Source organism: Delphinus delphis, chromosome 11 (genome assembly GCF_949987515.2).
Source record: "Delphinus delphis chromosome 11, mDelDel1.2, whole genome shotgun sequence".
Taxonomy (NCBI): Eukaryota; Metazoa; Chordata; class Mammalia; order Artiodactyla; family Delphinidae; genus Delphinus; species Delphinus delphis.
In genome coordinates this window covers 65975133-65998989 of record NC_082693.1, presented here as the reverse complement: position 1 = coordinate 65998989, position 23857 = coordinate 65975133, and the positions used below count along the sequence as shown (strand labels likewise).

The 23857-nt window shown below is 36.1% G+C and overlaps 1 protein-coding gene across 1 annotated transcript in view; it reads right to left on the bottom strand.

Annotated features, from left to right (window-relative positions):
* METTL25 (methyltransferase like 25) overlaps nt 1–23857 on the bottom strand; it is a 123535-nt gene that overhangs the window by 42998 nt on the left and 56680 nt on the right. Inside the window, exons 6-8 of the mRNA XM_060025320.1 lie at nt 15747–15841; nt 12321–12350; nt 7540–7613 (exon numbers count right to left, since the gene is read on the bottom strand). Of these exons, the coding sequence (XP_059881303.1) occupies nt 7540–7613; nt 12321–12350; nt 15747–15841 (199 nt within the window). The remainder of the gene's footprint in view (nt 1–7539; nt 7614–12320; nt 12351–15746; nt 15842–23857) is intronic.

The window sequence follows — 23857 nt, the reverse complement described above, 5'->3', positions numbered from 1 at the left end:
AACGCTAAAGATTTGGAGTCTACCTTTTACAGTTATACATTATGACACCACAGAATCACTGCAGTCTTAATTTTTGCTGACGTGTGTGAAGATAAACAGAAATCCTTCTCTCTGTTAGTTAATATAATTAATATAGTTAATATAATTGCTTTCTGTAAGAAAATGCCTAAGATCAGGGATCTGGATGCCATCTTGTTCTGCCTCCTCTGGTGTATCTTCAACTTCTCTTTACTCACTGAGTCTTTACTCTTATCATCGGAAAATGCTCAAGTTTCTCTGTCTGAAAAAACCAAGCAAGCAAACCGAAATCCCCACGCCAAACAAAACTTCTTTCTGATTCTATATCCTAAAACTATCTACTATGTGGTGGTTGTCACATGACCAAACGATAAAGAGTTGAACGTGAGTCTGCCTGTCCAATCACGTAAGTTAGTTCATGTGTCTGGCGTACATTGTCATGTGCGTGAATCCTCTACAAGTGGTTGTGCTTTTGTGTATTTTACTATACAGTACTGTATAGAGTACAGTAGTACAGTATCTTTATTACAAGCCCAGGATGTCCAGAAGCAAGTGTAAAAGCAGCGGTGATGTAGCTGGTACTGCTAAGAAGCGCCAAGCGATAATGATGGAAACAAAGGGGAAAATAATCGAGAGTGGAGTGACAAGAGGAAGAAGAAGTAACTGAAGAACTGAAGAGATTCACGTCGCAGGGAACGCAAGGGGATTTTCTTTATTTGAGGAGACACTGTTACCGTTTCTGAGGCACAGGAACTGAATGTAGAATGGTACACAAAGGTTGCATCAGCTGTTCAGAATGCGATCCATTCCTATAATGTCTTCTAGGACGAGAAAGAAAGAGCTACTACTCAGACATCACTGGATCATTTTTTCAAGAGGGTAGATAGAATTGAATCCAGCAAGGAACCAGAACCTGTGCCATCAACGCCAGGCGTGAGTAAAACTGCAGCTCGCCCTCTGTCTCCCATTGTGATGATCCTTCAGCTCTACCATCTCCCACCTCCTCTCCCTCCTCCAGTCAGTAACTCTTCTTTCCTGTTCACTCGATGCCAGCCCCTGGATGCCAGCTGTCGTACTGTACTACTGTGCTTTTCAAGGTACTGTACAGTAAGATTAACAATGTTTTATTTTTTGTGTTTGTTTGTTTTTTATGTATATTTGTGTGGAAAGTATTATAAGCCTATTATATAGTACAGTACTATATAGCCAACTGTGTTAGTTGGGTACCCAGGCTAACTTTGTTGCAATTACGCACAAACTGGACTTAGAAACACACTCTTGGAACAGAACTCGTTCGTATGTAGGGGACTAACTGTATGGCAATATGAGCTAATGAGAAGCTGATGACAGAGGAGAGAAAGCAGATAAGAAATGTTAGAGAGGAGTGATGGTGGATATCATAGAGATGATAATTTTGAGTAAAGAACTAAAGAAAGAGAGTGAACTAGCCATGTGGATATCTGGTGAGGAGCATTCCAGGCAGAGGACACATTATGTGGCAAGGCTCTGGGGTAGAAAGTGTTCCTGGTATTTTCAAGTAATACCAAGGAAAGCAGTACAGACATTAAACGGGAAAATAGTAGAAATGAGATCAGCGAGATAATGAGTAGCTCCATCATATAAGGCTTTGTAGGTCATAGTGAAAATATTAGCTTTACTTCCAAGTGAATAAGAAACCATGGGAAGACAGTGAGCAAGATCTCACTTAAAAATATTAACAGGATCACTGTGGCTACTGTGTGGAGAACAGACTCTAGGGGGCAAAAATAGAAGCAGGAAGACCAATTAGGAGGTTATTACAATAATCTACATGAGAGATGATGGTGGCTTTGACCAGGGTGGTGGCCCTGAGGATGGTTAAGAAGTGGTAGAATTTTAGATATATTTAATTAGACAGACTATAAAATTGTTGAAGGACTGGATCCAGGCAGTGTGAGAGAGAGAGGTCAAAGTTATCCTGGCCTGAGCAACTAGAAGAATACGCTTGTTATTAACTGGACTCTAGATTTGAGATTCACCAGCATATAAATGGTACTGAAAGCCATGAGACATGATGAGATCACCTAGGTAGTAGGAACTGATAGAAAAAAGCACTCCAAAAATGAGAGGTCTGAAAGAGGAAGAGGAGTCAGCAAAATAAACTGGAAAAAAAAAAAAAGAAAAAGGTGACTATCTTATGAGGGACTTTCTCTAGCACATGAAAGTAAAAAGTGGTAGATTGTGTGAAATACGTATGGCAGGCTAAGTAAGTTGAGGATTGAGAACTGACCAGGAGATTTAGCCACATGGGGTCATTAGTGCCCCTGAAAAGGGGAGTTTGCTGGAGTGATGGAAGTAAGGTCTGATTGGAATTCAAGTGAAATGGGAAAGAAACTGGCAGCACTTTCAAGGAGTTTTCCAGTAAAGGAAAGAACAGATATGGGATAGTAGTTGGACGGGAAAATGGTTCCAAAGAGGATTTTCAGAATCTGTGCTCTTAACCACTATGATAGACGACTTCAATTAATAAAGCTGAAAACTGGCCACCAGGGCTCACCAGGTGGCAGAGGAGCAGACACAAACAACTCATTGTACATTTAGATTCAATAAGAGCAGTGAATCCCAGACTAAGTACTATGGGAGGAGAGAGTGAGGCGGAGAAGAGAAAGGTACCAGAGGTGTCTTCCAAACTGGGTTTTAAAGAATGCCTAGGATTTCACCTGCCAGAGGTCAGGGAAAGAAAAGATGCAGAAATGGGGAGGAGAATATTTCAGGTAGGCAAAGGAGCTCCAAGGAAGCATACGAGGTCCAAAAATAATTGCATGGAAATGATGAATAATCCAGTGTACAAACAGTGTGCATGGGCAGCTGCTTGAGGTGCAGAGAAGGAAGAATGGGGTGGTGAATTAGTCTGGAAAGGACATTAGTGGCACCTTAGAAATGGCCTTGAAGGCCATAATAAGGATATTTTAGTTTTTGAGTATAAAGAAGAGAAATTATCAAACATTTTGAAGTGAGGAAAGTGACATAACTGTTTCTGAAAGATAAATGATGGGACTCGAAGAACAGATTAAAAGGGGGCCCTCTGTCAGAATAAAGCACGGTTAGCATGCTAAAAAGGAATCAGTATTCTTTCTTTTAATAAAAGTGAATGCACTAGATCTAATTAAAATTCTACTCAAGTGAATCCAACACCACCCACATGCTTTCCCCAAAATACAATTGTAAGAACATGGTTTCCTTGTAGCATTTTCCAAAGAAGCAACATTAGTTTAGGAAATTATAGGAAAAGGTAAAGTAGACATATACTAAATAAAAATAAGCACATGAAGGACAGAAAGTATCAAAGTTCAGTTTCTCCATCATCAGAAAATATTTATGAAGTTATTTACTGTGTTTTTTACGCTAATACCTACTGAAAGACTTAAAGGACCTTAAAGTATTTCTTAAGACTTAACATAAAATTTTGCTGAAAATGGCAATCACTTAATGAAGTTACAAAAATCTTCAAAATACTCTTCAATTTAAAAGATACAGACCTGAAAATCTGACCACACATTATGGACTAAATAAGTAGCTTTAATTTGGTGAGCCAGTTTTCATGATCTGGTTTTTCACATACCTATTTGATCACTGCAAAATCAAAATGAAAGTTAAACTAATTCATAAAAATTTATGTATTTCTTCTACAGCTGTTTACAGTACTCATTATGAAAGAGAATAATAAAGTAAGTAAAGTATACACATCAATTTCTCTGCTCTCTTTTGAAGTGTTCTAAAGGATTTTTATCCCATATCCCATTAAATGCTTTCTTTGGCATTTTATTCCCTTAGAAAGTTTCCAGATAAGGACTAATTATAACATTTTAAAAATTATGTAAATTATTGAGTTTTAACATAAGTGTTAAATGCGGATTCACAATTACAATAGAGTAAAAATGCTACAGTTTTTAAGTCCATGAAAAAAGTTTACTTCTAATCTTATGTTATATAAACAATTAAACTTAAAGAAACTTTCAGAATAATATTTCAAGTAGTCTGAAACAGTATATCACTTGAAGACAATTTATTTAATTAGCAAGAAAAGCTAAACAAAATGCAGAAGAAATAATTCAGTGATCTTATTTTCTGTCTTTAGTAATCTTGCTGGTCAGAGATTCCAATCAAGTTAATCTTGTTAACAAGGCTAATACAAGGAGACCTATAACTCCACTCATATTAAAAATATCCCAAAGAATTTAAACTAAAAAGAAGCATGGGACAGCAAAAAGAAAACTTTTGTGGACTATGAATTTGGTCCTAGCTCTGGTTCTTTTAGGCTGTATGACTTAAGACAAGCTTTTAACCACTTTATCTTAATTTTCCTTATTACTATAATGAGGTGACTGTAACAGATACTAGGAGTATAATATGTAGTTCAACTAACCCTGGGGTGTTGCCTGAAATGAGATTATAATTTCACTGCTGTTGAACACAAACAAGTATTTACAAAATACTATGTATAAGGTGTAAAGAATGTCAATAAAATGAACACTTATATGCAACACCAAACTTGAGAAATCGAACATTAACAGTCTCTAGAAATTCCTATGTGCCCCTGATCTTCCCCACCTCATCACTTTGTCCACTCAGTTGTCCTCCCTCCCATAGGATACTATACCACTGAATATTGCTTGTGTTTATCATTCTTATGCTTTTCTTGATTGTTTACCACATATTTACATTCCTGAATTAATTATACCGTTTGTGCTTGTTTCCAAATTATATACGGATTTTTCTATAGCGTTTAGATTCACAACATTCATCCACTTGGATGCATGTAGTTGTAATTCATACATTTTCACTATGGCACAGTATTCCACAACAGTTTATCCATTCTCCTATTAATGAAATTTTCATTCCTAGACTTTTGCTCTCATAAACATTGCTGCTATTGATCATTCTTTTTTGTTGTTGTTATTGCTGTTTAATTTAATTTTTTTTTAATTTGGCTGGGCCAAGCCGTGCGGCTTCGGGATCTTAGTTCCCCGGCCAGGGGTTGAACCCGCGCCTGGGCAGTGAAAGCGCTGAGTCCTAACCGCTGGACTGCCAGGGAATTCCCCTTTTCCGTAGTTAAGAAATGGCATCTGGGGGAAAATGAAGCCCTAAAAGCTGGCTTCATTTCTCTTGGTTTCCATCTTCTCCTAGATATTTGCTGTGTAATTTTTAATTTCCTTGATAGTCTCTGATGTTCTCAAACCAATTAATAACAAATTTAACTACACACATACTTGCATACACACAAACACACATACTTGTACACACACACACCACACACTTGCATATATACACATCTCTAGCATTTTTAGTTTTTCTCAGAAGGAGGGTTAGCCCTAATTACTTAGTCTGCTGTTACTGGAAACAGGTTTCTATCATTTTTTTGGTTTCTGCACATGCCATCCTGACTAGAACATGGAAGACTCCTGTGTGGACACTACATCCTATGCATTCAGAACCTGATAGGCTGCCTGCCCCACAATGAACAACCACTGGGTTAAAAAATATAACATGTGCAAGTCTTGGCAACTAATTAGAATGTGTGGTTTGATGATGAGAAAAGAAAAGAATCAAATATGATTTTAAGACTTCTAAAGCTTGATAATGGTCATGCAATTCCCCAGAAATGACAAAAGAAGTCAAGAGACAGAAGAAAGAGGAACAGAATTGGTGGGAAACTGACTTTGTTTTTTGGCTGTGGCTGAATCTGGTTTATTTTTAAGGTGCTTAAGGTACTTAAGTGAGGCTGTTCAGAAGCTGTTGCTCTATATTGAGAAATAGAGATTTGAACTTCAAAAAAGACGTAGGAGCTGGATACATGATTTAAGTTATTTGTTGTGAGGGTAACTGTTAAGAGAAAGAGGAAATATAAAGAGAGAGCAGCTAAGTATAAAACACTAGAGAATTTCTGGATATACCAAGGGGATGAGTAAGAAGAAAAATGCTTACAGAAGACAGATGAGAGTTCAAGGTAGGAAAAGGAAACTTAGAGGAATGCAGCTTAATGGAAGACAATGAGGACGAGAGTTTGGAGAAAACAATTATTACATGATCAAATATGGCTGAAAGCTCAATAAAGATCTGGAATCAAAGAAGTTTTAAATAACATCTACTGAGTAATAAAGGCAGGCAGGAATGTGGAGGATTGGAGAGGTTTGAATTTTTAAGTGAGAAGAAATGTTCAGAAAAGGGTGTAGATGATCTTAAGTGGTCATCAAGAGAACAACAAACACAGTAATGAACAGATTTGAGGTCTTAAAGGAAGGCAGGCAGTCAATATTTGAGTAGACATGAATTTGCACAATTTTGTGACTTTTTCCAACAAGGTTAGCATCTTGGGGTGAGTTTAGAGAAAGGAACCAGTTTTCAGGAAACCATGAGAAATTCACTTTCAGACATTTTGAAGATTAATATATGGAAAAGAGAATGGAGATAGGGACACAGATTTGGGAGTTATCTACATAGAAATGACAATTAAAATCAATGGTATATTGGGCTTCCCTGATGGCGCAGTGGTTGAGAGTCCGCCGGCCGATGCAGGGGACACGGGTTCGTGCCCCGGTCCAGGAAGATCCCACATGCTGCTGAGCGGATGGGCCCGTGAGCCATGGCCGCTGAGCCTGAGCATCTGGAACCTGTGCTCCGCAACGGGAGAGGCCACAACAGTGAGAGGCCCGCGTACCACCAAAAAAAAAAATCAATGGTATATGTAGATATTTGTATGTCATAATTTCTTTTAGTAAAAAAATAGGCTATTTTTCTTAGAGAAATTATACCTAATCTGAAAATAGCTTCTATTTCTGTTAATAAGTTTGGATTTGTTTTTGAGAACTTGAAAACTACCCTATTTTAGTTTGAAGAATAATCCTATTATAACGAAATGGCAATCAGAATCCTAAAACGATAACTAGTACGAAGAAACATTCATGAAACTTGAAGGGACTGCGGATGTATGCTTGAGTATGGCAGTTGTTAAACCAAATATTATGAAAAATTCTCCTAATCCTTGCCTTTCTGTATAGGCAGCCATTATCTGGGAAAAACAGAAACAAAACATATGCAAGGCTACTATTCTACCAGTAGAGACATGAATGGCCACACTGGCTATTTAAGATTGGTATCTGTTCTAATTAGTTAAGTGTTTATGCTGTAGTGGTTGTGAAATATTTTAAATATAACCTCTGCTCATATTATAATATTATATTCACTGAATTACTTACATATAACATTTCAATATTTCTCAAATTCTGAAGTACATTTTACATATATTTCTTTATCATCACAACAACCTTTCAGGACAAAAGTGAATCATTAGAACCCTTACTTTAATAATGATTAACCTAAGATACGGTTGCTGCATAGTTCTTTGTTACTTACTGAAATCACGCTCAAATTCAAAGCTTCTTCTACTAATAACAATGACCCTGAATGAATTCACCTGAAAACTAAAAGTCACTTCACTTATAATACAGGATAGTTATTCTTATTGAAATGAAATCATCATACCATTTGGTGATGCCATAACAATCTTTAATAATATCCTGAAGTACGGCACGATAGAAGAGTGATTCAGTAGGCAGCTGAAAAAAATGCAGATATATATGAGCATAAGAAACAAATAAAAAAGAAATCAAATCAATACTTGAGAGTCAGAACCATAAGTGAATGTTAGAAACCTGAGTTTGTTGCTAAACATAGGGGATAATTTTATAAGTTTTCTATTCTAAGTTACAATGTACTTGGAGGCTAGTTCTCATTGAGAAAATAGAAGAAACTATAAAAGTAGTAGTGAATGAGGAAGAAAAGGAATAATCAAAGAAAAATTAGCTAATGTCCCAAATGGAGTGTTTATCAGTTAAAAACGTAGAAATAAACTTCATGACCAACCAAGTCAGTCCTGTATAAGAGAGCAGACATGTAGGATGTCTGCAAAAGAGATAAGAATGTGCATCTTTCCTAATGGTAGTGGATTAGAGATATTACCAAGGATTCACAGCCAGAGAGAGAAGGTACTACCCTAAGTAAGGACATACTAAAATATGTCTGAGGCCTAAAAGATCACAGCATTGGTACTACAGAGTTGAAAAGAAGGGCCTTGGAAAGGACATGAGATCAGAGACTGAAGTCTCAGCAGGAATTCATTTCCTGGGGAAAAAGAGGCAGGAAGTGTCCGTGAAGGTGCAGAGGTAGGAAAAAAGGAATGGCTGAAGAGAAGGTCGCTAATGACGCATAAGAGTTTCAAAGTAGCAGGTAAAAAAGTACTATACATAAAAGAAAGAGTGCTTCACTGTAGCAATGTAAGAGGTACCTTTAAACTAAGAAAATACAAAAAGTTGCCAAAACTCCATCCACATCCCCATCCAACAGAGATATCAGTAACAACCACCTTGCTTCCATGCAAAGTTATTATCGAAAAAAAAAAGGAAAAATGAGCAAATATGGAGGGAGGCTGGCAATACTGAATGCTTTTGAGAAGTCAAGTAAGTTAAAAACTAAAAACTCTCCAACTATGGGTAATGTTTTAAAGATAGAGTTCAGTGGAATGTGTACTTCACTGAGTTATCCTTTTGTAACTTCTATTCTCCTTCTGAGCCCCAAATTGTTATCTCCATTTGTTTTCAATGAGAACACATCTGGATTCAGGTGGAGTTTAACAGAAAATAAAACTTTGCCTGTGTGCTCAGGCAGAAAACCTACTCTACTGTCCCTTTCCCCCATCTAACATCAAGTTCCTACACTATGGGCCCCAGGTGCTGAGACTACAAAAAACCACAAGTTGGGAGTCGAGGGTCAACAATTATTTCCTGGGTCTTCACCCAACGGCACTGCCTTCTTAAGTCACTGGAGAATGTCTGACTTGTAGGGTCTTGACAGAGCACTTTGAACAACACAAGTTATATCCTCTCTGGATGTTCACAACAGTGAGGAGGGTGATTACAGTAGGAAACGGTGTTAGGGATACCACAGTCCCCAACTCAACTCCTAAAATAACTCAATGAAAGCAGACACAAATACATACTTGAGTGCTCACACTGAACTTTATAACCTTCAAAAGGCACACTCCTTATGAAAAATCTCTTTCCAAATACAACTTCTTGAGACAAAATCTGATTTCTAAACTTTCCTTTCTTGAAGATTTCTCCAAACATTTCATTAAGAATTTCCTCTCTCTAGATATATTTTCCATTTGATGTTTTTTCATCTTGAGTAATTTTTTTCTTCAGTACCCCAAATCTCTATCATCTGCTCCCCACTTTCCCCAAATCCTTTCAGTTCTCTCACAAAAATGCTGAAATCCCTTTTCATATATTAACACCTACTCTTATACTGTTCTACTGAAATTCAAGGCATTTTGGGAAATAAACTATTACATGAAGTGAAATATTAGTATTATAAATGACTGACAAAGTTCTTAACTTTTTAGTTGATTAGCTATAATAGGTAGGATTTTTATTTATTTTTAATATCTTTATTGGAATATAATTGCTTTACAATGGTGTCTTAGTTTCTGCTTTATAATAAAGTGAATCAGTTATACATATACATATGTCCCCATATCTCTTCCCTCTTGCGTCTCCCTCCCTCCCACCCTCCCTATCCCACCCCAATCACAAAGCACTGAGCTGATCTCCCTGTGAGGAATTTCATTTTTATGTAAATTTTATATGAAACTCCTAAAAATAGTCAAGCTGTTATTTGAACTGAAGAAGCCTAGCTCTGATGTCCCAGTAGTACCAAGTCATGATGCTATTTTGCCTCTCTGACACTTTGGCAGGGATAGGGTGTCATTCATTTTTTTATCATATACTTTCATTTAGGAAAGCAAAGAAACTCTTAAAAATAAAGCTCTCCTTTCCCATGCCTTTTAGAAAAATTATGTAAAATGGTATCCAAATAATTTAGAAATAAATGTATATTTATATTGTTATTATAAACTGATTGTAGGGCTTCCCTGGTGGCGCAGTGGTTGAGAGTCCGCCTGCCGATGCAGGGGACACGGGTTCATGCCCCGGTCCAGGAAGATCCCACATGCCGCGGAGCGGCTGGGCCTGTGAGCCATGGCCGCTGAGCCTGCGCGTCCGGAGCCTGTGCTCCGCAACGGGAGAGGCCACAACGGTGAGAGGCCCGTGTACCGCAAAAAACAAAAAACAAAAAACCAAAAAACTGATTGTAGAAAGGCCACCAAAAAAGACCAAGAAATGTATTTTAAGCAAGAGAACATACAAAAATGGAATGCACAGAGGAACACAAACAGGATAGAATAAAATCATCATTTCCCAAGTTACCCTGAGTAAATAAGAGCTTTACAGCTGTTTCTTAAGAGAAAGGAGAGTTATGAAGTGCCTTCGAATGTGCATTCCTGGAATAACTAGGACTATCCATCCTGATAAATACAGATGGGGGTAAGTGGGAAGGAAGTCAACATCTCCCAAGCAGCCTGTGCCTGACTACTCCAGGAATAAGCTAGATGTGGCTCAGAGTTTACTTTCTTTCCTTCACAAGTGATAAATCAACTTAACAGTTTAATGCATTTTAAAATGGGAGGGAGCAGAAAGAGTACACCCTTAAAGTGTGTGTGTGTGTATATATATATATATATATATGTGTGTGTGTGTGTGTGTGTGTGTGTCTGTGTGTCTGTGTGTATATATATATTAGACATGCATTTTACAGGTCTAGTGGAAAGGGCACTAAGCTAAAAGAACACTGCAATTAACTGAGCTAGAATGCACTACTAAACTTCTGCTGTATATCATGTTCTCATGTAAGTCTGGGGAATACCCAACTCATAAGCTTGACTGTAAACATGAACAAGCCCTTGGGAAATTGAAAAACAGAGCACAAGTGCATTGGGGCACTATTATGATTAAGGCTCTTTCCTCTTCCAGACCCCAAAGGAACCACTATTTTGATCTGTACTGTAGTTAAGAGCTAGGGCTCCAGAGTCAAGAGACTCAAATCTCAGTGTTCACTACTTAACAGTTTCCTCATGTGTATCATGGGATAATAGTCCCGATCTCACAGGCCATGTATGCAGCACTTTAATTGATGAAGAATTGATGAAGAATTGATGAAGAAATTGATGAAGAAAACTTTGAACAGTACTTTGGTAAGCTCTGTGTTAAACTTAGGTATTCTTTTCATGATCATAATTATTAACCACCTGTAACAGTAACAACAGTTGATATTTATTGAACACTTACTATGTGATAGACATGGTTTTAAGCATTTTACATCTTTCACTCATTTAATCCTAACAAAAACTCTATGAGGAAGGTATTATTGTTACTCTTATTTTTTTATTATTATTTTTTTATTTTACAGATAAATTAAGCTATGGAGAAATCATGATGTGTCTCTGATCACTAAGCCAGTAACTGATGAAGACCAGCAGACTGCTGATGCAAACCAGCAGTCTGAGACTAAAGCTTACACACTTAAACAATATGCTCAAATGCCTTTAAAAAATCAGTTTTCAGATAGGTATAATGAGTAAAAAAAAAAACCACACAAAATTCTTAGCATTGTGTCTGGCCCAGAGAAAGCACTCAGTAAATGATACTTGTTGCTACTATTATGCTACTATTATTTTTAAAAATTCAAATTGACATATTAATCCTCCCTGAAAATAAGCAAAAGAGAAATTTCTAAAATTTAGGGCAATAAGAAAACTTTTGTGAAAAATTTAAAAGGAACTCTTAAAAAAATACTTTAAAATTCCTAATATGTTTCATAAATCTTAAGGTAGAGGAAAAGGCAATTACATGAATATGTGAAGGATACACTTAACATCTGTTTATATGTAAAAACCCATTTGGTTTTTGCAACTAATGACTAATGAAGTCAATAAAGAAGAAAGTTAAAAAACAACCAACTAAAATGTGTGGTTTGGACTATAGTTAAAAAATAAATTGAATGCTATACCTTGTTTATCTTTGCTTGAACTAAGCCCATAAAAGCCTGACAGTCAGTAATAACATTCTTTAGAAATATTTATAGACTGTTTAATATAGTATGAATAAATGAGACATTAGTACAAGAGTATAATGTGGAAGTTTTCCTAAAAGTTCAATTTACTTTTCCTGAGAATTCTCTTTTAAAGTAAATTCTCTTTTAAAGTAAACTTACAGAACATGTATAAGTTTGAATATGAATAGGTGACAAGAACAGGTGATACTTATAAAAATCCATCAGGTTTTAGGTTCATCAGCAGGTCAAGTATGAAGAGTACTTTGAGAAAAACTATCACATTCATCAGTTGGATTAGAGTAAAAACGCTCACTTACCCCTTGGCCGACTGCAACGCGCTCCAGTGCCTTTAAGGAGAAAAAAATAAGACAAAGACAGCTGATATATTTAGTCTTGTCTTATAAGACTTATAAACACACTGTATAAGGGCTTGTAAAAGTGACATTTAAAAAGATTAATTAAATGATAACATATAAGTTTATACACTTAAAAGTGTTAATAACATTAAGGAATGTTAACTGGTACACTTGTATAATTTAGGGCTGATATATGGACGTGTGTCATGCACACAAACACATACACACCCCAACTGTATACACTCCTTGAATTTTAGAAGGAATTAGAAAACAGGAAAGAAAGAAAATGACATATTCTTGGCTCACTTTTATTGCAGCTAAAACAATCAAATAAATCCAAAACTATTATTATTGATAGACATACATAAACATATTTATATACGTACTACTTTTTAACTTATTTTCTTCCAATTTTTTATAAACGTATAATTTCATCTTTTATTAAACAAGATTATATTGAACTGATTATAGTTGAAATCTTAGTTTAGAAAAGTACATATATTTTTGGTCTGCATGGTCAAATTCAAATCAAATTCACATATGATCAAGTCACCGTAAGAGAAAGTAATACATATTTTTGCAATTTTATAGGTAGCTGCTTTTACACTGATATTTAAAATTCAAAACACTTTTATAAAAAAAAATTATAAAATTTTCCCAATATTTCTCATAAATACTCATAATCTAACATACATGAAAGGATTTGTTATAATTTAAAAATGGAATAGGGCCTTCTGAAACTTTCAATTTTTTAGACATGCATTTCTACACTTACGTTGTTTTATAACTAAATTAGATATAACATTTTAGCTAAAATTTTATTTTTAAAGTTTTCCTTAGAAAATATTTCAAACATAAAGAAAAACAGTAAAATGTAACAGTGCATATACTTCCTACTCACATTTAAAGTACTCATATTTGCTTCAGATGGCTATGTCTTTATAAATAATACTTTTTAGATACAGCTGAATCGTGTACTTTTAAAACTGAAAGAAAATGTGCAGATTATCCCAAGTGCAATTTTCTCAGATGCACGAGGTCACTGACAATGGCAGGGTCTTGACACAAGCTGCACAGCTAGTTAGCAGGTGAATAGGAACTAAAAACTTGTTTTCTGAACCCCGGTTTACTTCTCATGCCCTCACACCATGAAGAGTTAGTGGGAAAATGAGTTCATGGTATAAAAGCTTGCTTTAAAGAAATTTTTTGAAGAAAAAAAAATGTAATTTTTCCATTGACTTCAAGGATACCTTCATGAACATCAAGAACCAGAGTGCTATGAATACAGAAGATAGTTACTATATAATTTTTGTATTAAATTAAGTAGCAACAGGCCCAGAACAAGTATGTTATTGAAGAAAACACTGAGTTTTCATTTACAGTACTGGTTGTGTTCATTTCAGATTAAATTTTTGTGTTACTTGCTTTGCTAAAAGGCCGAACTATCAATAATAAAGATACAAAAGTTTTTAATAGTAAATGATTTGGCATCAATAAAAATCTCATATAACTCAGGACTACTTTTGGTATGTGTTGCTGATGTGTTTGTTTTAGAAATACCAATGATAAATTCTGATTACATAATAAAAGATAATCAGGTAGGTGATAAGCAGTTTCTTACAAACATTAATAATTTTTCTTGGCCAATAAATATACCAAGTGTTCGTTTCATACTAATCTAAAATATTTTACAGTTTTATCAGGCTAAAAGTATGCTGACAAGATTGCACTAATGTAATTAAATTTTCCCCTCTGGTTAGTACCCTTAACAATTTATCTGAAAGTGTCACCAGAAAGGTATACTTCTCTCTCTCTCTCTCTCTCTCTGTGTCTCTCTCTCAACCCCTTAAGTTTTGAATATTTGTAGAAAAGGTCAGTTATGGAGCAAAAGGCAATAAAACAAGATGCACCAAAAGAAATATGTTCCTTAGACTTTCCTAGATTAGCATCAAAAAAAGAAGTCAAGGTGAGCAAAGACAGGGATAGAGTTTAGGAGAGGGGCATTCCATGAGAAGCTGACATTGGTCAGGCAAAGTTCTTAAGTGTGGCACGGTTGACAAATCCTACATTCTGGAATTTATTTTTCAAAAACTCTTCTTTTTGGTTTGTTGAATGTTTATTTTTATAGCAAACGTTTTTATTTTGTGGATATATTATATCATTTTATTTTCTAAGGGATACTAATAGTTATTTTATTTTACTTTGGATAGTATCCATTTCCTCCAAGTTGCTACTCTTCTATTTGTTTATCTGATCTCTTTTCTTTCATGTTAGACTTTCTTAGACAACTAGTGATTCTTGGCTTTTTGATAATTAAAATGTGGTAATCATAAACTTGATTAGAAGCACTGTGCTTATGAGTGAGGACTTTTAATTGTGGATCTCACCACAAAGGTCCTATTTCATTGTGAAATCCCTAATGCCAATACCTTTAGTCTTTTCTCTTAGGCTAATCAGATTCCCTATAAAAGACCATTTCAGTTTCTTGCCTAGAGGGTATAAGCTGCCAGCATTCTGGGAACCAAGTCATTCCAAGAATGACCTCCCATTCTAACAAGACCCTAAATGAGTATCATTTACAAATATAATGAAAGAAAGCCAAATTCCCAGAAAAGTATTTTAAGAGGACTCACAAAAGGAAATCATTATTTGAGCATAAATAAGATTTCGAAGTTAATTCTCAGATATGTGACCCAGAACACTAGAACACTTTTTTATATTGCTGTGTTACTGGCAATATAAAAAATATTGAGATAATGACTACAAAATAGTTAATTTATCTTGGGATTGGGCATTAAACACATTATTTTAAAAGCTATATTTTAAATTTATGATGACAAAGTCCACTTATACCATTTAACTGGCATCTGTTCCTTTTTAAACCAACATAACACCACAAACAGAGAAGACTGTGGCTAAAGTGTTCTAGGTCTAAGGACACGAGCTAAATAAAGATTTCACTTAACTAGATAGTTACTTCGTATCCCAGGTAGCTTAATAATATTTTTCCCATTTTATAAAAAATTAGGAGGCCAAATGATCTGCTACAAACAAACACAAACATACCACAGAGCTGTGGATAAAGCACTACAGTAATTCTGTGTTTAAGACTTGGTTGTTGGTACATTTTATATGATAATTAAAGTAATTATATTAAGAAATTAAGTACTATAATGTAGAATTATAGTATAATTATAAATTGTTATCACACTGCATGCAGAGTAATGTTGGAAAGGTAAGTCATTTTCTTCCTCATAATTTGCAATGCACAAAAACATTAATTATGACACTCTGCAAAATTTGGCATTTAATGAAGCCAAAAATAAATAAATATAATTCTGCAACATCTGGATAAAACTCTAAGTCCAGGAAAAAAAACAGTCATACCAAACATGCTGACATTCTGGCATTCCGGCCACAGCACCATCTCTCTTCCTTTAAATAGTGGCACATTGGAAATCCCCACTTTTCTTGGGTACATTCTGCAGACAGAATAAAAATACGGATTATTTAAATAAAATTCTTCCTCTTTTAGTTAAAGTAAATAATTTATTGAGAAAGCAAATCAGTCATTTGAAAGTCAAACAGTAGTTAAACATGTAAGTGGTAATGTTTAACAGTTCATTCCAGTATGTTAATTAAAAGCATATTAATGTTATGAAAATGGTATTTTCTCAACAACAGCTGTTTTGTATTTAAGCTCCAGGTCTGATACCAACCAATTTGCCAAAATTATTTCTCAAATATTTAGCAAAAGCAATTTAAAATGGAAATACTTTGCATGTTCAGTGTAACTACAGAAGATAAGTAATGAGATACGGGGCATTTACTGCTGACCCGACTTTCTAATAAAATGGTTTATTAAATGTGACATTTGGCAATTTATTATAGAACAATATTAATTCATTCCTAACAATGTTGAAGCACCAATTTTTTTTCCAGCCACGATGTTCACTTTCCAGAAAATGAACAGCTGTATAGGCTCTTATTTTTTCACTCCCTTCACAGGCTGTAAGATTTTCAACTGTGATTCAGTTTGGCTCAACTGCATTTATGGTTCGAGTAACAACAAAAAAATCAACATTTTCTGCTTAATCACAGGTATCTGCTGCCCAACTCACTAACAGAGTTACACGTGCAACTTGCAGATGTGTAAGCCCCTTATGTACAACTATTAACTGCACAGGGTTTCTCAAAAGGAAAAAAAAAAATTTCTATTTTAAATTAAAGTCTAGAAAAGCTTAAGCCTATCAAAACTGTGGCAATTAAAAGAAAACTGAGATGAATATAAATTTTCTATTAGGTTAAGTAAAACAGGAACTAGAAAACAAGAAAATGCTTTAAAAGAAAATACTGTTGAGGTAGATTCCACTAAATAAACTTCTGTGTTATGAAAGGTCAAATGATTTTTTATTAAAATAGAGAAAATTTAAATTTCATGCAGATCATAAGCCTGTGATAGTGATTTCTTTCAGGTATTAAAGTAAGATTTACAATAGACGTTATTGATACTCAGATGGAAGATACTGACCCTGCCCTAGGAATATAAATAATAATAATGCTAGTATTTATACAGCACTTAATATTGTTAGGCACTATTGTAAGTGCTTTAAATGTAATAACTAGCTTTAAATGCTAAGAGCGTTAAATGTATTAACTAGTCCCCACAGCAATTCTGTGAAATAGGTACACTATTATTCTCATGTTTCAGATAGAGAAAGTGAGCACAGGGAGGTTAAGAAAACTGCCTAAGTTGCAAATCTAGCACATGGCAGAGTTGGAATTTAAACCCAGGCAGTCTGACATCAGGGGCCATGCTCTTAACCACCAGGCTATATAAACAATTTCACTTTACAAGTGCCCAGGAATCATGGAGCCCTTGAAGCCTATCCAGTAACTAGGGACCCTGGACTACTTCTCTGTCAATTTCCAAGATGCCTTGAAACAGCAGTTTGAGTTTTACTGAAGGCTTTATGATTTAACTGAAACATGATTATTGCTAAATCAAAGGGTTACTCTAAGTACTTCAATTTTTTTCTTACAACTGAAGAAAGAAATATCTAAACTTTACTGTAAAGGGTAAGGGGCTAGAGAAATGGGGTTGTGGTCTTTTATTGAGAGTGTTAGGAAAAGTGCTAACCAATAAAACAGCTAGTTCTTTCCCTTCCCCCATCTGCTCTCTCCTTCTTCCTTGTAGTAACAGCACTCAATTTTTACCTGGCTATTCAGCTGCTCGGGTTAAAGACTGCAATTCCCAGACTCCCATGCAGTCACTAGGATAGCTAGAGGGTAAGTTTTGGCTAACTGGATGAGGGCAGAAATGATGTGTGCAAATGCTCAAAGAGGAGTGGGGGGGGGGGCATGATCTTTCCCCCACACTTTCCACTCTACTTCATCCCTCGAATGTGTTCATGTTGGCAAGCAGATGGTGGAGCAACAAAATAGAAGGACTCTGGGTTCTTGGAAGGCTTTTTGGTGCAGAGCTCCCTTACTAACTCTGTCTACCTCTGGACTGAAACAGAAATATCCATCTGTCTTGTTGAAGTCACTGTTACTTTGGGTTTGAACCCATTTTGCACCTAAATCTTTATCTTAATGCTTCCCAAACTTTTTTTGTAGCTCAGCTCTCTGGGAATATGGCAAATTTTGTACATCACAGTGGAATAAACAGATAACTGTGTTGAGGCAAAACCTATGGGATGAAGGAAGCAGTATCCCGGGAACTCCCATATAGCATCCACAGCACACTAGTTGAATATTTCTGCCCTAATTAATACAGAAGTCTTCTTTGAGGATGTGATATTTGAGCAGAGATTTAAACGAGGAAGCAAGCCATGTAAATATTAGGGGAAGACAATGAAAAACAAACAAACAAAGTGCTTCCAACAGGATACAGTTAATCTCCAAAAATATAATACCAGAACATTTTACCATTTAAAATGATTAGCCAGCAATTTCTCAACTTATAATATCCCAACCAAATACCTACAAAATAAATTTCTACTAGGGGAAAAGAAGAAATGAAAGTCAACTTACTACAGAACATGAAAAGAATCCCACTTAAGAAACAAGCAATGCATTTGTAATGAAAAGTATAATTAGTGCGCCATCATTGCTCTGCAATTCACCTTATGTAGCCAGGAAAAAAGCAGGTCTACTTGTCTGAAAACAGGTAGAAATTTCCTCTGCCAATAATAATCTAAAAAAACTGACTGAGAAAAATTATAACTTATCATTAGATTGAAATGGGAAGAGTATTTCTGGAAAATATATTACAATGGAAGGGGTATATTATTTCCAGGAAAAAAAAAATCTAAGAAATCCATGTCAAAGTTACTCTCAAATTGTTGACCTATAGAAACTGTAAGAGATAATAAAATTTATTCTGTCTCTAAGCCATTCAGTTTTGTGGTGATTTCTGAAACAGCATTAGATGATGCATACAGCCTTGAAGTAGCAATCGAGAGGCTAATTACCTCATACAAGGGAACTGAGACAGAAAAATGCACTGCTCGATGAGGATGGGAAGTATGCTTCCTCAGCAAAGAGCTAAGCTTTGATTAGACAGTAAAGGAATTTTCAGAGAATAGGCTGCAGATAAAGACACTTTTAGTAATGAATGACCAAATTCCAGAAAATTTTGGAATTGAGGAGAGGTAGAAGACTAGTCAGAACAAAGGACATATAGAGATACATTTGATGAGAATCCCAGAAATCAGGAATGAATCGTGAGGCCAGGGTTTCTGGTGAGGGCTGACATGAATGGGGATCAAAGGCACGATGGGATTTGGTCTTTACCATCCCTAGAGAGATAGTGGTGAAGCTGTGAGTGTTGTGGTAGGGGCGGAGGAAGGAATTTTTCAGGGGAATACAGAGTTCTGGTCTTGACAGTTGATAAAGGGAAGATGCAGACACGGATACACAGGACTCCTGGCATTCCTCTTGATTTCAGATGATATAGCATGGAAGCCAGCAGGGGAGCAGTCACACACTTGAGCACACAGGGCTGTCACTGGAGAAATGGAGGCTGAAAGATGGCAAGCATGTTCCCTAACTTGTGTTGATGAAGGTGACGAGGTAGGGAAGCGGGTTACTGTCTTCCTTAGGGCTCATAAAACTTCTCTTTGCCACCACAGTGAAGGCCTACAGAAGGGTGCCCTTAACCTGTGTGTAAGAAAGTTCTCCCTTCAACCCTACATAACAGTGTGAAGGACAGCTGAAGGGCAGTCTTACTCCATGCACATGGCTCCCCAAATCTCTATCCAAAACACCCATGAACTTTAAGGTCCTAGGGCAGTTTACAGCAATTGCCAGCCTTGGCTCAGGGCTATGTGAAACCACATTAAAGACTCACTCCTCTGGACAACCCAATGATTGTGTAATCACCTTGAAGTTTTCTGAGTCTGCGTCACAGTTTCCTCTTTGACTGAGGTCACAGTAGCCTCACAGCTGTTCAATTTGTAAGAGAACAAGTGCAAAAAACTGATACAGAGAGACACCCTCAAACAAAGCCTTTCATATACTGATTCAATATAATCTTTAGAATCTATTTCACCAGCTTCATTCTGACTGCAGTGAAGAATGAGGCTCCCTTCTACGTCCTGTATCAAAGTCACTGTGTTCACCATTTCTATTGTTAAGTCTCGGTCTCCTATTTAACTGTGTTCATATACTTATATTCAAATCTAGTTAAACTGGGCATTAGACTTCCTTATCAGTGAATCAAGTTGCTTTCCTTTACGAGCACTTTCATGCTATCTTTAAATGATAATTTTGGAGTAGATGAAGCCTCTTGTTTTTTTCTTCTATTTCATTTCTTAGTCTTTTTTTTTTTTACATGAGATATTACTTGTTTTTATTGGTTATCTGTTTTATACATATTAGTGTATATATGTCAATCCCAATCTCCCAATTCATCCCACCACCCTCCTGCCCGGCATTCCCCACTTGATGTCCATTCGTTTATTCTCTACATCTATGTCTCTATTTCTGCCTTGAAAATGGGTTCATCTGTACCATTTTTCTAGATTCCACATACATGCGTTAATATACGATATTTGTTTTTCTCTTTCTGACTTACTTCACTCTGTATGACAGTCTCTAGGTCCACTCACATCTCTACAAATGACCCAATTTCATTCCTTTTTATGGCTGAGTAATATTCCATTGCATATATGTACCACATCTTCTTTATCCATTTGTCTGTCGAGGGGCATTTAAATTGCTTCCATAACCTGGCTACTGTAAATACTGCTGCAATGAACATTGGGGTGCATGTGCCTTTTTGAATTATGGTTTTCTCTGCATATATGCCCAGTTTCTTAGTCTTTGCTGGCTTTAGAAATACATTACTCTTGTAAATGTAGATGTTCTACTAGTTCTTCCTTCTTGTGTTAATAATATTATCCACTTAATTAAACAAGTTTGAATTTTAGAACAACCTTTTATTCTTCTCTCCTTTAATCTCCAAGTTCTTATATACGCATCCTCTTAATTATATCTCCTTTTCGTTTTCAATCTTCATTAGCTCTTGACTGGGTAAATGTAATACCTGCTAAAAAATTCTTTTTCCCTTTCTTTTTGCCTTCTTGTCCTTCCTCTATATTAAGAGTAACAGTATCTTTCTGAAAAGATCTACAAAGGCCACTCAAACAGCTCTTGTTTCCATCATCACCAGCATCTGAGACCAAACCCAATGGGTATTTTTCTTACTGTAGATTTTCGAGAGCTTCTGATACTCCCTCCTTAAAACATTCTCTTCATCTGGCTTCCATGGTATCATTCTCTCTTATTTGTGGCCTAATGCTCTTCATAGCCCCTTGATAGCTCATTATTTTCTGTCTATTAAATGTTCTTAAGGCTTAATCCTCTCATTCCCCAAGCCCCTTTTATACTTCTTTGAATAAAGGCTCATAAACTCACATGCCTTCATCTGGTAAACAAAAGTATGAAGCGGCTAGGTAGAATGTAATGGGTACTAAAAATTTTGTATGGTAACCAAGTATCACATTTGCCTGGTCTTACTGCTTTTTAAAGTAAAATTTGGGCATAGTTAAGTCTATCTAAATTGCCTAAAATTAGTCTGAACTCTTGCCCTATCTATACTCTTTCCCTAGACAATCTTGTCCATATCTCAATACGTACTCATGATCCCTGTAAAACATTCAGAGGGCTGCCATAACAAATGGCCACACATTGGGTAGCTGAAAACAACAGAAATGTATTCTCTCACGGTTCTGGAGGCTAGAGGTCTGAAATCAAGGTATCAGTTGGATCATGCTCGCTCCAAATGCTCTAGGAAAGAATCTCTGCTTGCCTCTTCTTAGCTTCTGGTGGTTGCTGGCAATCCTTGGCTTGTAGATACCTCACTCCAGTTTCTGGGCAATTACATCTACTCCTTTAAATTTAATTCCCACATTATTTCAGTCTGAACTTCTTTCTGGATTTTGATGTAAGAATTTTAAACTATTTGCTGAACATTTCTAAAATGAAAAATATGCAAAAATAAACTCATTTCCTAAGCCCACAAGTCTGATCTTCACCCATAATGATATATCATTATATAGTCAACCAACCTAAAACCTTGCCATCATCTTTAGCCTTCACTGCCACCCTTACCCTGACCCTACCACATTTCCCTACCATTGGTTACCATGTTAGTTGGTTTTATCTCTGAAAAGGCCTGGTAAATTGTTGTCTCCTCCTACTGTTCTTATCTAAAGTATCCTTGCTTTGGACTCTTATAACTACTCCCTAACCAGTCTCCCTGTCCTGATCTAGCTCCATGCCAGTCTATCTTCTATTATGCGAAAAATTACTACTTTTCAGAAATGTAAATGAATGTATGCAACTCTTTTGCATTAAACACTCAAAAATATTTTTATGGAACAAAGTATACTTTGCTTTCCACTGAATAATATTCTGAGACCTCAGTATAGCATTCATGACTCTCATAATCTGGCCCTAATTTCTTTGTTCATCTTTCTAAATGAAGACCAAATGTCACCTTTTTTAGAAAGCTTTCCTTTATCCCTTAGTTATGAAAAATTACTCTCTCTTCTAGTCTTAATAGCATTTCGTTTATACATCCATCACTCATTACTTCTTTCATTCATCTTTTCAATAATTCATATCTGTAGTTGATTAAAATCTATAGGTCACGAATATATCACTCTCAGACAAGCAAGAAAGTTCTACGTAATTGCTTGTGAATTCCTCACTACATCATGAGCTCCCTAAGGGGAAAGAGAGTATCTCACTTATCATACATCCTCTGCTGCCTACTACAGAACCTTGTTGAACTGAATCAACAGAATTACACAGATGAAACAAGATTATCTACATGTCCTCACTCTACTTTGAAAATACACACTTTTAAATTTTCTTTAGACCTAAATGAAATCTGACATATAATTTTATCTAGGAAAAATAAACAGGTATTATGCTGTTAGAGACAAATTTTTGTCACCTAAATTAATAATCTCAACTTACATTATACCTTTGTATATAGAGGGTTTTAGACTATCTTATTTAAAACCACAATGACTATTATTGAAAGATAGGAAAAAAAGATAGGGAAAAAATATATAAAGTGATTTTTTTTTTTTTTTTTTTTGCGGTACGCGGGCCTCTCACTGCTGTGGCCTCTCCCGTTGTGGAGCACAGGCTCTGGACGCGCAGGCTCAGTGGCCATGGCTCACGGGCCCAGCTGCTCCACGGCATGTGGTATCTTCCCAGACCGGGGCACGAACCCATGTCCCCTGCATCGGCAGGCAGACTCTCAACCACTACGCCACCAGGGAAGCCCTATAAAGTGATTTTTGAGAGATTTTGCTTTACTCTTCACATATCTGACCCTCCTCTGCCTGTTTAGTTTTTCTCCTGTTTATAACCTGACATTATGTATCTATTTATTTGTTTTTCTATTCCCTGATGCCTTCTATCAGAGTATAAACTTAATGAGGGCAGGAACTTGGTTTTGATCAATCTTGTACCCCTGGTCCCTAGAATAGTGACTAGCATGTGTCAGGCACCCAATAAATATTTCTTATATGAAGAAAAAAAACCCAACAAAATCCTTAGGAATAAACCAAACTAAAACTGGGCAAGATTAACACAAATATCTGAAACAACAACCAAATAAATGAAAAGATAATTTATGTTACAAAGAGAAAAAAATATCAAAGACATACTTTATTCCCATAATGATCTTTAAGTTCAATGCATGTCAATAAAAATCCCAACAGGCTTTTTTTCTTTTTTAATGGACTTTAACAATCTGACTCTAAAACTCATTTGACACACAAATTATCAAAATCAGCTTTTAGGGCTTCCCTGGTGGCGCAGTGGTTGAGAGTCCGCCTGCCGATGCAGGGGACACGGGTTCGTGCCCCGGTCCGGGAAGATCCCACATGCCGCGGAGTGGCTGGGCCCGTGAACCATGTCCGCTGGGCCTGCGCGTCCGGAGCCTGTGCTCCGCAACCAGAGAGGCCATGGCA